The 14,190-nt window shown below is 36.7% G+C and overlaps 3 protein-coding genes across 3 annotated transcripts; all 3 read left to right on the top strand.

The window, feature by feature from the left end:
* Nucleotides 1–244: 244 nt before the first annotated feature.
* On the top strand, nt 245–1,899 carry J4E85_010400 (uncharacterized protein; the record flags this gene model as incomplete). Its single annotated transcript, XM_051474609.1, has 3 exons — nt 245–790; nt 846–1,432; nt 1,485–1,899. The coding sequence occupies 3 exons, from the start codon at nt 245–247 to the stop codon at nt 1,897–1,899; spliced, it is 1,548 nt and encodes a 515-aa protein (XP_051321529.1).
* A 566-nt stretch (nt 1,900–2,465) lies between these two features.
* Nucleotides 2,466–3,449, top strand: J4E85_010399 (uncharacterized protein; the record flags this gene model as incomplete). Its single annotated transcript, XM_051474608.1, has 1 exon — nt 2,466–3,449. One exon carries the CDS (start codon nt 2,466–2,468, stop codon nt 3,447–3,449), a length of 984 nt encoding a protein of 327 aa, XP_051321528.1.
* Nucleotides 3,450–4,742: 1,293 nt separating this feature from the next.
* Nucleotides 4,743–5,378, top strand: J4E85_010398 (uncharacterized protein; the record flags this gene model as incomplete). The annotated part of the gene is made up of 1 exon (XM_051474607.1): nt 4,743–5,378. One exon carries the CDS (start codon nt 4,743–4,745, stop codon nt 5,376–5,378), a length of 636 nt encoding a protein of 211 aa, XP_051321527.1.
* Nucleotides 5,379–14,190: the final 8,812 nt, after the last annotated feature.

Here is a 14,190-nt window from a genome sequence, read left to right as displayed (position 1 = left end):
CACGCCATCGGAGAACATGTGGAAGAGAGGTGTGACCGCTGTATGATTTCATGTCGAATCACATGTGTGAATTGTTCAAAAGGCGCTGGCGATGCTTCTCCGGGCGACATGTTAGTGTCTTACATCGTAAGGGTACTTGACGATCCTTTGGAGCGATGGATACTTCACGGATATATCTATTATCCGCATCGCAGTTTCCCTTTCTAGTTGATCCAGTGTATTCGCATTCTGCGATTCCTGCATGATGTCTACGCAAGACTCTAGTCTGCACCTCGCCTCATACTTCACGATACCTATTATCCTCCTAGCACTCGTAGCATATACTACCGTGAGATGCGTCTACCAGATCATCTACTATCGATACTTCCACCCGCTACGACACTTCCCGGGTCCCTTCTGGGCCAGCGTAACACGGCTATGGATCGCCTATCACAACATCAAAGCTGATGAATGCGAGGTCGAACTCGCCCTACACCGCAAATACGGCCCCGTGCTTCGCGTCACACCTACCCTACTCTTGGTATCCGATGCTACCAAGCTCCCTGAAGTGTACAATCGCCAATCGAACAAGTCGAATCATTACATCACCGGCAGCTTCGGCGAGACCGAGAGTTTGTTCAATATGCGGGAACACAAGCACCACGCGCACTTTCGCAAGATCGCTGCTGGCCCATATAGTTTCAGCAACGTCAGGAAGATGGAAGGGCTAGTGGATGATCGCATCCAGCAGTGGACTGACAAGCTGGAGGAAGTCTTCGGCGATGGCAGTAGATTTGACTTTGCGCCGTGGGTATGCTTCACACTATCGTTATGCTGGCGATCAGGGGCACTGACACTTTATATAGGCAGTATACATGGCATATGACATCATATCGGAGATAGGCTTTGGCGCACCCATCGGTTTCATTGAGAGAGGCTCCGACATTGACGGCTTGATCAAAGGCTTCCACGATGGTCTACTTCCTTTTGGTCTAATGGCTCGGCTCTGGCCGTTTACACAATGGGCGAAAGGCACATGGTTCGGCGAGAAATATCTTGTCGCGAAGCCTGAGGATAATTCTGGTATTGGCACGCTGATGCGTTTCCGTGACAAGCTCATTGCCAAGCGAATTCAAGATATCGAAGCTGGTAAAGTCGACAGAGTCGATCTGCTACAGACTTTCCTGGATGCAAGGACAGAAGATGGCGCACCGCTGGATTTGGACTACATCAAAGCTGAAATTCTTCTCGTATTGCTCGCTGGCGCTGATACGACAGGCACTGCATTCCAAGCGATGATTGCATACATTACCTCTGATGCTCAAGTATACGCGAAGTTGATGGAAGAGGTAGATCGCGTCACTCGCGAGGGCAAATTGAGCCCCATGCCGCAGTATGACGAAGTGTTGGAGCACTGTCCATACTACGTTGCCTGCGTCAAAGAAAGCATGCGGTAGGGCATACTCGTCTTCTTCCCAGTCAATCTCACATACTGACGAATACAGTCTCTGTCCCTCCGCTCCGAACATCTTCCCTCGCGTTGTGGGTTCGTCAGGGATACACCTGCATGGCCGCTACGCGCCGCCCGGTACCGAAATAACCTGCAACCCCTGGCTCGTGCACCGCGACGAAAAGATCTATGGTCCAGATGCCTGTGATTTTCGTCCAGGAAGGTGGCTCGAAAGCGAGGAAAAAGCAAAAGAGTACAATAAGTATAACATGGGCTTTGGATACGGCGCCAGAGTCTGTCTTGGAAAAGACATCGCACTCATGGAGTTGTACAAGGCCCCGCTGCAGTTCTTCAGGACGTTCAAGATTGAGATCGACGAAAGCCGCAAAGGCAATTTTGTAGTCAAAGGTGGTGTAGGATTCTGGGAGGACATGTGGATCGGTATCAAGCGGCGGAAGACGGCGTCGTGATACAATAGATCGAGATGGCCGTTAAGTGTATGCTAGTCAGTACTCAGCGCTGAAGTCCTCAAATCTAAATGATGAATGGTGCAATGGTGCGTGTTGACGCAATGACGAGCTGGTGATCTAGACCATCCCGTCCCGACCTCGTCACGTGTTGGCGCGGCGATCTACCGCTAGCCGGATCTTGGCGAAACAACTCGAAACGACCGCAATTACGCTACCCATTCTACGGTCCGCGCCTCAGCAACCCAACCACTCGCAGCTCTCACCTTGCCTTTGTACAGGCGCGGCGGCCCCCGCACTGGGGTGCACTGCAAATGTTTCCGAGATGATCCTCGATTGGCGCCGTCTTCTTGGTCCAGGCCTCAGGCCCCAGCGGAAATGGCTTGTTTCATTGCCCGCCTGGTTATATAGGGGAGCAACTCCAACATGACGACGACCTGCTACCGCTTTCACGATCATTCGCATCGATTACATTCTTTTTACCGTCTTCTCACAGACACACTGACCTGGTTCGCTGGTCGTTCGCTCTTTATTTCGTTCCTCGCTTTGTTTGATCATCTGCTAGCATCATGATGCACTCTGCTTTCTTTTTTTCCCTGCTTGCCGGTACGGCCTTTGCTCAGTACGGCGATAACAGCTACAACGCCCCTGCTGGAGGCTCGAAGCCTGCTCCCTCCGTTACAGCACCTGCTGGGTACGGCACGCCCGTTCCAAACCCGATTGCGTCCCTGGTGCCCATAGTACCCATCGTCTCTGTTATTACATCCGCCCTCGGAGCTATACCCTCAGGATTCCTTCCCGACAATGATCTGCCGAACCCTTTCAAGTCCATCTACATCCCGGCGTCCCAGCTATTCAACCCTGCTATTGCACCTGCTTTCACAGAGACTGCCGCGGTCCCTCTTCTGTCCCTCTTGCCGGTCTACTCTACCGTATCCAGCTCGTCCGTTGTCGAGCCTACCGGCTCTGCTGAATACCCGGTAGCTCCTCCTACCGTCAAGCCATCTAAGCCTGCATCTTCCACGACTTGCACCGAGAGCAAGGCCCAAAGTACCCGCGTACCCCTTGACGCTACCCGTTCATCGGCTGCCCCTCAGAAGCCTACCGGCGCAAGCTCGGCGGTTACCTCTACTATTGCGACACCCAAACCCGCAACCTCCACATCTTGCACCAAAAGCAAGGCTCAGAGCACTCGCGTACCCCTTGATGCTACTGCTTCGTCGCCTCTTCCTCAGCGTCCCACCGGTACAGGCTCAGCAGCAGCCTACCCCACCGGAACCGGCATGCGTCCCTCTGACAACACACGCCCCTCTGGCACCCCTCGCCCAGACTACTTCCACAACGGCGGCCGTCCGCAAGGCGGCTTCGGCTGGGGCCGCCCAAGGCCTTCTGGCAAGTGGCCTCATGCCTACCCCAAGCCGACCCATGCTGCCCATCGCCCCACCAAGCCCTCTGCTGCTCAGGGCTATGGAGCTGTCAAGGCCAGCAGCACGCCTTGCACTTTGGAGACCAGGGTCAGGCCCAAGGCGACCCCCGCCCCTGCTCACTACTAGAGAGCAAATACAACTTGAAGGTATCGCTTCCTGAATTATAATTATGTAAACGTAGTTCATGTATATACCTTATTATCCACAGACCTCCGAGTGGGGCAATACAGCACATGCAGTTGATAGGCGATGCGCCTAATGCGGTTTTCATTTCTCAGTTCTTGTCTCAGTTGCGTACGCCCGTATTCATGATCTTTCACCGCAGTCAGTTGAAGGCTAGCCAGTTTCCTTAGCATACAACTTCACCGTCCTACACGTCTCCAGTATCGTATTCATGCCAACGCGATCAGCTTTCCCAACGTCCTATGATCAGTTTATGTTCATCGCGATGAGTATTGACCTATACTGCTCAGGCAACCTGATGGACTATCGTCGACTTCAGGAGACACTATCTCACCGCCTTAATACGGCACAAGTCTCCAGGAAGCCTGTGATGCTGTATGGACCATGGTGACCCGGAAACAATCTTCTGTTATGATTGGCAGGGTAATTGTAGATCAGGAATATATGCCCGTAGGAGCATGCAAGGGATGCGACTTCAAGGGCTTGTTCGATCGGATTATGAAGAAGGTCGACGAGGATCTGAAGTTCCAACTGGTTCTCAATCCTTCCAAAGTCGTCAGATTCTGGGCCTGAGGATCCAGAGAATATATTGGAAATACCGATCTCGAGACAGGGCAGCGATGGATGGCCTTGTATCAGCGAGCGAATGAAGGGTAGCTAAGGAAACAGAGGTGCAAAACTGCCAGAGTCTTTCGACAACCCATAACGTTCGAGCAGAAAGCTGGTATCACTCTGAATAAAATGTGTCTCGTAGTCAAAGTGCCAATCTGCCATCGCGGGATACTTATACTGACGCCGTGTACTATGACTCATCTTCAAATTCAGCTACATTATAGTTGCCATGCACTCCATCCACTCGTACTGCGATGACGGAGGACATACACCCAAGGTTGTATTAACTAAACTACAGTTCTACTTCGTGGAAACAGGATAGCCTGCAGACTTAAATATTGAGTTTAGAACAGGCTAGAATAGACGTAGTAGTAGTAGTAGTAGTAGTAGTACTGCGATGACGCAGAGCGAAAACAAGCCACGTACAACTATGCGTTTCTCACTGCCCACTTGTTTGTCTCCACGTGAGCTCCACTGATCTACTCTTCCTTCACCTTCGATCTTAGCAGCGCAATCCACCTAGAGAGCTTGCCAAGCAAACACGGTTTTTCTGACCATTAATCTCTCTCGCACTTGCTCTCATTTACCCAAGGCTCAACCAATTCCGCGCACGCCTCAGCCACGATGGCCTCAGAACCTCAGCTAGTGACGATCGATCCCAACGGCGACACCGTGATCATCTTGGAAAACCCAAAGACCTGTCTACTGGATCCGACACTAGGACAACAGCTGGAAGTGAGAGAGAATGCCGATTCTGACATCGATTCCGACAGCGACCAGTCTATCGCGCACGACGCGACCGAAAACGCGTCTCACGATAGCGCCGCGAACGAAAGCGAATCCCGGCCTTTAGTCAAATTCCTCGTCTCCTCGCGCCAGTTGCGCATCGTGTCGTCCTACTTTGACAGCATATTCAAAGGTGGCTACAACGAGACGTTACCGAACCCCGACGACGGCCTGTATTACATCAAAGCAGAAGACTGGGATGCGGAGGCTATGGAGGTAGTCATGAACATTGTCCATGTACAGGTTAAGCGGATACCTGAATCCGTCTCGTTGGAGCTATTTGTCAAGATCCTTATTCTTGTCGATTACTACCATATGCAAGATGCGATTGCTTCTCAGGCAAAGCTGTGGATGTCGCAGACTATAGGGTCCGACAGGCCTACAAACTATAGCGCGAAAGCAGTTTATTGGCTTTTCTTAGCTATTCAGATAGAGGATCGTACACTATCTAGGAACATAGCGAGTGTCACATAACTATAGATAGTCTGTGCTAGGTTATATATAGCTCTTACCTTCTCCTAGATTAGTTAGGTAAACCTTATATATAATTTACATCTATTTATACTTTATAGTTAGTAGCTATAACTTAAACAATCTTGTCTCTAGTCTTGCTATATAACCTAGTAGCGTAGTTAGAAATAGAACGCTTTAAGGTCTATCTTAAGTAGATAGTTCTATTACTACTAAAGTTACTACCTATAACTATACCTTGCTTATAATACTATTAGCTTATAAAAGACATTCTTAAGTAACTATTAAGTCTAGCAACCTATATTCTCTATAATATAGATAACGCGTACACTAACTCTAACTATTACTAGCTCTAGCCTACGTTAGAACTTCTATACCTATATAATATATTCTACTTACGCCTATACTAAGCTTATTAGATTATTACTAAAGAAGCTTTTAATAGTATCTTACTCTGCAAAAGAGCGCTGCACTATAACTAGTATATCTCTATTACGTTCGCAATCTCTAAGCCTATCTTCTACTAAAAGTTATACTCTTACTTTCTTAATTAGGCGTTGCTTTCTATAAGAACTATCTACCTACTTTATTAGGCTCTAGTTATTTCTATAAATAGCTATCTACGCTTTCTATAGTAAGCCTAATCTTAAATAACTATTTCTAATAACACGCTACTTCTAATAAATTAATACGTTACTACTTATTCTCTCTATACCTAGTAAGGTAATAGCGTATTAGAATATTTTTACCTTCTCTAATCTTGTTACTAGGTTTAAGACTATAACTAATACTCTACTTAGTCTCTTTCTTCTAAATATATACCTAATTCTACTATTCTCTAATTAAACCTATACGCACACTAATTCTCTACTACTACTACTTATACTAAGGTATAAGAGCTCTTCTACTACTACTTTTTTATAGTATAACTAACTATATATTACTCTACCTTGCCTAAGCCTCTATACTAGAGTATTACGCTCTTAGATAAGCCTACTATAAAGCGCCTAGAACTACCTCTATATTCTAAGGCCTACTAGTTCTAGCTTAAGTAGTAGTTGTCTACGCTTATAATATTATTACCTTTACTAATAGTTTTCTCTAATATACTACTCTTATTTCTCTTTTAGTACTTAAGACTATATAAGCTATTCTTAAAACTTATAGTACTTTAACTCTCTTTAAGAGTAGGTAATAGTAAGGCGTAACTCTTTTTAGTAAAAGTACCTATTTTCTTTCTTCTCTACGCTAGCCTTCTTTAGAAGCTAACCTAGTACTTAGATACTTTTATATCTAGATTACTACTACTAAAGAGTTATTCTCTTTATAAAAGAACGTACTTTAAGTAATTAGTATCTTCTAGACTAATACTATAGGCTTTTGCGTCTTCTAAACCTTTACTAACTAGAAATCTACCTAATTATCTACTAGTTATACACTATCTTAAGACCTAGTTAATTAGCTACTACTCTTATAGACTTATTTCTAGATCTCTACCTACTCTTATACTACTATATAGGTATCTTTAAATACTATTCTAGCTATAGTTTCTTTACCTTATAGCCTATTACTACGTTCTAAAGTTCTCTCTAGTAGTTATCTAGCTATACCTATATAGTTATTACCTTCTTCTCTTACGCTCTTACTTCTACTAGAATTAGCTTCTATTACTACCTCTCTAAGCAGCTCTACTCTTTTATATATATTTTTTACTTCTATAAACTCTTTTATTAAGCTACCTCTATTACTTTTCTATTAGAAGACCTCTTACATTAATAGTAATAAGTCTTAGAACTTACTATTATTAACTCTATTAAGGTAAGCTTTATTATAGGCCTTACCTTTATAAAGAGATAATAGCTCTACTAAGTTAGTTACTAAAACTATTATATAAAGGTAGAATAGTAACTTCTCTAAAGGTATTATAGCATCTATAAAGCCTTTAATAAAGTAATAATAGAAAAGATATAATAAGAGAGCCTAGCAAGATAAGAAGTAAAATATATCTAATAATCTAGAACACTCTAAAGTCTCTATAGATTAGCGTCTCTAACCTAAAAATAAAGTAGTATCTACTAACTCTCTTATATTATAGAACGCTTTTCTAGTAAACCTTTACTTTATAAACTCTACTCTCTATACTACTATTACGCTATAGCTTACTAGAGTCTTTACTATATCTTAGACTTTAGGCCTTCTACAGCCTTCTCTACTACTAGGTCTAACTAATATAAGGCTATATATTCTACTTATATAGATAGTAGACTATATAGAACTACGCTAGAATTCTCTACTATCTATACCTATCTATAATCTTAGGCTACACGCCTCTACTTATAGTTTAGACACCTAGAACTCTAGTAATATATAGTATTTAGCTTAGAATTCTAGGCCTAACTTCTAGTAACTACTAGAAGCACCTTTATAGCTACCTAACTATCTCTCTACTTAGTAGAAGTTTACTCTAAATAATAGTAACGTAAATACCTTAATTACTAAACGCCTTCTTAATCTAGTAGATATATTACAAAGCTATTAGCTCTATATACTAACTAGATAACCTTTCTATATAGTATATTATTCTACTAGAGAAGATTATAATAGCTATATTATAGATAGAGCAAAGCTAGCGTAACTCTTAACTAACTAGGTACCTCTATAATAGCTCTATTACTAAGCTAACTACACTAAATCTAGTAACTATCTTTGCAATAATAGTTTTAAGCAAGACCTATAGCACTATTAGTCTTACTAGCCTACTTATAGTAAGAGCGCTAGGCCTATATATAGCTATTAAATATTTTCTTATAATAGTATCTATAAACTATACACGCTGTTACATTATTATTAGATAGGCTAGGCTTTTACCTCTAAAGAGAATAAGATTACTAAAGATAATATAAGAGTTACTATAATAGAAGGCTCTCTACGTTTCTACCTAGAGCGTATTAGCTACTTCTAGCCTAAGATACTAGAATATAAGTATCTAGATAAAACCTCTAAGATAGCTAGTAAGACTAACTTCTATAACGTCTAGAACTTTATTAACACTATAAAGATAGCTATTATATCTAGAATAGTAGCTACGTATATAGTTTAATATAACCTCTAGTAGTGCTTTAAAGGTACTACTGTCTAGTAGTACTTCTCTAACTTTAACCTTACTTACTATAAGAATATTATTAAAGATAATAGAATTAACTAATAGAAAGTTAAGCTTATATATTTTTATATCTAGCTAGCTATTATAATAAGAAAGCTTTAGAAGAAGTGTTTTATACTCTAAAACTTTATAAATAGATACTTTTTCTCTAAGTAGTTTCTGCGAGTTAAGTGTTTAGCTTAGAATGCTAAGTATAGAAATAAGAATAACTACTAATACGTTCTCTAAGCATAGAACCTACTTAACGCCTAAATCTAAGTCTATCTTTAGAATAATATTAGTATAATAAGCTCTAATAAGTTTCTTCTTATAATCTAAAACTAAAAGTATATTCTTATTAACGTCTTCTGCGTAGAATATAACTCTAGTAAGTAAGCTCTCTATTATTACTTTAAGAGTTAGAGTTATAGTAGCTTAGGTTATCTAATATATAACGCATCTAATTAGAAGTGTTACTAGTTATATAACTCTACTCTACCTAGCTTAGGCTTCTACTTTAATAACTTTACTTACTATAACTATAGCAGCATCTCTAATTAAAATATATAGTAAAACGTAAACAACTCTTCTTAGATAAATAACTAAAGTAGCTAGTAAAGTATATCTAAATTATAGAACTAGTAGTCTTATAGAGAAAGTTTTGCTCTAGCGTTCTAGGTAAATAATAGTACCTGCGTAAGAATCTAGTAGCTTAGTATAATATTATAGCTATATAGTAAGGTGCAGAGAGTATACTATAACTATAACTCTACTCTTACCTAGAATATATACCTTTTAGCTTTAGGCTACTCTACTATACTAATACTACCTTCTCTTATATTATCTACACCTACTCTATTCTCTACGCTTAAGAAAATAACTACTATATATAAGTACATTTTACTAGACTTCTGCCTTTCTATAGACTCTAGCTATTTTACTACTAAGAATAGTTTTCTACTTAATAATAACTCTAATAATTATAACTCTTCTAGCTAGGCTCTATAGAATAACAAGAACTTTATCTATATATAAGATTTTAATAAAGATAAAGACGCGTACTATATACTACTCTCGCTTACTTATTCTACTTAGTAAACTACTATAGAACTCTACTAGTTTTGCTATTATAAGTGTAGTATAAATCTAGTTTCTAATAACTAGTTGTACTTATATATTTAAAGCTACTACCTCTTAGACTCTAGTAATAATTATTACCTTAGTGTCTATATAGTTACTATAGATACTAACTTATAGCTACCTCTAATTTTACTTATACTAATAAACTAGGTAGCTATAGATTCTACTACGCCTGCGCGTACTTAACTTATAAAGTCTTTAGCTTTACCTCTAGTAGATAGAGGTTTTACTATGTAAAACTAGTATTAAATAAAGATAACTATACGCTCTAGCTAAGAGAGCTCTAATCTAGAAGTATATCTAGATACTAGAGCTAGTATTATACTTATAGATAAGTTCTTTATTTAAAAGAATTTTTCTAAAGCTATCTAAAAAGTTCTCTAGAAACTAATCTACTATGCGCACGCTAGGCTAGAAAAGATAATAGTAATAGAGATTACCTATATTACGCTCTATATCTCTTTCTATACTAACTCTAGTAAATAAGTTCTTACACTATAGAAAGTTTAGGTATATATTATTAACTACCTTATACCTAATATACTTCTTAGTATAGACACGCTAGTACCTTAATAGATTATTTTTAATCTTAAAGCCTATACTATATAATAACCTTACTATAAGAGTATAACTACTCTACTATTAATTCTTCTAAAGAATAAGAACGCCTTTAAGAAGTGTAAGGTAATAACTACTACTATAGTTACTATACCTCTCTAATCTACTATTAAGGTACTAGTGTATATTAGGCACTCTCTTTTCTATACCTATAACTACATTTTTAAGCCTACTAAAGCGCTCTTACTAGCTTTCTTAGTATACGTAATACTTATAAAGGTAGATACTAACGCTATAGTCTTATATAATAACTCTAAGACCTCTATACGCCTACTATACTATACACTACTTAGGTACGCTATTCTGCTTAATACTAAAGCTATATATAGCATTAATTAATTAGAATATAAGTTAGTAGTAATATCTAACCTCTGCTATATATATTATAAGAAAGTAAAGACTACTAATAGTATTACTATCTTTAGCAACCTAGTAGCTGTAAAGTTACTACTTTAAAAGACTATATTATTTCTTTATATTTAGAAAGACTAAGGTACTACTATAGACATTGCGCTAGAGTTCTAGATACCTATTACTCTTAAGAATAGTTAGTAAAATATAAAAGTTTTCTTAAAAGTCTATTAGAGTAGTCTACGCGACTAGAAAGTTATTAACGCTGTCTTTAATAAGCTTACTTATAATTAAAAGATAAAACTTACTAAGCTATCTATATCTTTCTCTATACTAGTATTTATAGTATAGAAGAAGGTTAATACTTATAATATAGGTAGCTCTATTACTTCTATTAAATAGAAAGAATAGCCTATTCTTAATATAAGAGAGATAAACTACTAGGCGCTTAAGAACTTATACCTCTTTATAACCTAGTAAGATATTATTATATAACTATAGAGCGCTAAGTATATTACTATAGTAGATAGACTATTCTATTTCTACTAATTTACTATCTAACCTAAGAATTAATATAACTTTACTATTAACATCTACTATAGAGTAGAAATACTAAATATATACACTATAGGCTATAAGAACTTAGTCTTCTATATATAGCGTTATAGTAATATTATACTCTAGAATATAAAGAAATTTGCAAAGGCCTATATAGATAATTTTATTATCTATTCTTATACTCTATATAAATACGCCTTATACCTTAAGTGTTTCTTCTACTAGGTTTCTAATATAAGAATTTTCTTAGCTCTAGTAAAAGCTTTTATTAGCTACTTCTTAGTTAAACTACTTAGTTAGAGAGTTAACGCTTTTAGAGTCGCGTCTATAAATAAGCGTATTACTACTCTCTAAGATATAGCTTTCTCTAAGAACGCTAAGAATATAGAGATATATTATAGAGTAATTAACTACTTTAATACTTAGACTCTATACCTAGTATAAATCTCTTAACTACTTACTAATCTTAAGACTAAGCTTCTACGTTTTACTTCTAAGAAGAAGAGTAGAAGTAGAACTATAGTAGTAGTAAAGGCCTATATTCTAGTAGAAGAGCCTATTAGAGAAGCTTTTAACAATGTTTAGTTACTCTAGTTAAGCTCTATCTAACTTATACACTATAATACTTAGCGCATACTATATATTAATATAGATTCTTCTAAATAGTATAGTATAGCTCTTATAGTATATTATATGCTAGACAACCTTAAACCTACTATAATTAACTCTAACGTTTCTAATAAGTATAATAATAATAAATTATTACCTATAGCTTAGTTAAAGCGCTCTACTAACTTTTCTATATTCTTTATTTAGTCTATTATTTTTCTATCTAAGTGTCTATCTAGCGCTAAGACTTATTACTTTTCTACTAAACTAAAGATAGCTAGACTCTATTAGGTAGTTAAGAAGCTAAAATATATAGTAGAAGCCTTACTAAAGATATTTATCTTTACTAACTATATAGCTATTACTACTATTACTTAACAGCGCTAACTTATAATAATAGACTTACTTAAGAGCCTAAATCTACGCTTAGCTAAAGTCTTAGTTTACTTCTAGTAGTTTAATCTTAATATTAGATATAGACCTAGTAGGCTTTACCTTATTTCTAACGCACTATTCTGCCTTACTTTTATAGCTATACTAGAGTTAGACCTTAAGACTAATATACTTAATAATATAGCTTACGTCTTTTATATACTTATTATAGACTTTAATAATAACTTTAAGATATAGCTAGCCTAAGTCTATCTTAATAACTTACTCTAGACGCACGTACTAGCTATAATCTCTAGTAAGCGCTAGAACTATAAGAATAAGTCTTAGCTAATGTAAAGTCTATAATTTCTTCTTAAAAATAAGCTTATATACTATTAGAACTATAATAATAGCTCTAAGCGCCTTTATATCTCTAAGTTTATAATATATAAAGTTTTTTAGCACGCTTATAATAGTTTCTATTACTAAGACTATAACTATACCTATAACTAAGTTAAGGCCTTCTTCTTTATATATAAACTTAGTAAGTATTTAAGAATATATATAAAGTTTTGCCTCTACTATATAGTAAACTAGATATAGTGTTATAAGCTCTATAGTTCTCTTAAGCTAATTAATTACTCTACCTATCTCTTTAAAGTAGCGTGTATTAACATTATTACCTATCTACTAGAGACTATTAATAGATTTAACGCTATTCTTACTAAGACGTACTAAGTATTAAAGATAATTAATATTATACTAGGTAAGAACTATTAGTCTAGAGAAGAATAGTCTATTATAATAACTTATACTAACTACTTTATAAGCTAAAGTAACTAACGCGTAATTATTAGTAACTAGGCGCCTATATTTATTAAAGAGATGTTTTACTACTAGCACTCTATAATAGGTACCTAATTCTACACTATAGCTATCTACTATTCTAAGGCTAATAGTTAGTCTAAGTGTACTAATTAGACTATTAGTATTGTGCTACATTTCTTTATTACTACTAACTAGAACGTAGACTAGACTAAGGTTCTCTCTTATATTTAGTTCTTAATAAATACTATAGTAAATTATTTACTTAGATATACTCTCTATAAGTACGTAATAGGTTTTAATCTTTACTAAGATTTTAATCTTCTACACGTAAAGCAGACTCTCTCTAAGAAAGACTATATCTTTCTATATCTTTAATACTAGAAAGAGGCTAAGAAAGCTCTTATATTTGCTAAAATTATATAAAAGAGTTACTATAACGTATAGTACTAGCCTTTAGACTTAAAACCTAGTAATTACGTATCTCTAAATCTCTATAAGAGTTACTATCTTAAAAGTAATCTTTCTTATAAGATTAGGTATTAACGTTTTAGACTACTTTAAGTGTTAGAAAAGGTTAGTAAGAATACGTACTATATAGAGTAACTACTAGGTTTCTATATCTATAATGTTATAAATATAGTATAGCTAGAGCCTTATTATACTATAGAGTAGAATCTATACTATTATACTTTTCTCTAGCTACCTTTTACTATTACTTACAACTCTAGTAACTATAACCTTAAGTCTATTAAGCGTATTATTAAAAGGCGTATAAATAATAATATAGTGCAGCTTAAATACTTTATAAAGTAGAAGAATTAAAGTTTAGCCTATAACTAGTAGCTAACTATAGCTTAACTCTATATAGCTTAAAAACTCTAAAAAGACTTTAATAATAAATTTCTCTTTATAGAGTAAGAGTAGCGTAAGCTAAAGCGCTTCTAGAATTATAAAGTAAGATAGATAGCCTAAGACTAATAGATTTAGAAACTAGTACTAGGTTTAGCTACGTAGCTTAAGGTTGCGTACTTACCTTATAATTAGACTAACTTAGCACCTCTAGATTAGCCTACGTATAACGCTACTTTATCTATACTAGATATAGAGTAATTAATAACTTCTTTATATACTCTATTACCTCTACACTAATAAACTAACCTAAGACTATAAGACTACCTTAACTATAGAGACATTCTT

The sequence above is a fragment of the Alternaria conjuncta genome, assembly GCF_024043145.1.
Source record: "Alternaria conjuncta strain BMP 0040 chromosome Unknown scaffold_23, whole genome shotgun sequence".
Lineage (NCBI taxonomy): Eukaryota > Fungi > Ascomycota > Dothideomycetes > Pleosporales > Pleosporaceae > Alternaria > Alternaria conjuncta.
This window is presented reverse-complemented; position numbering and strand designations above follow the sequence as displayed.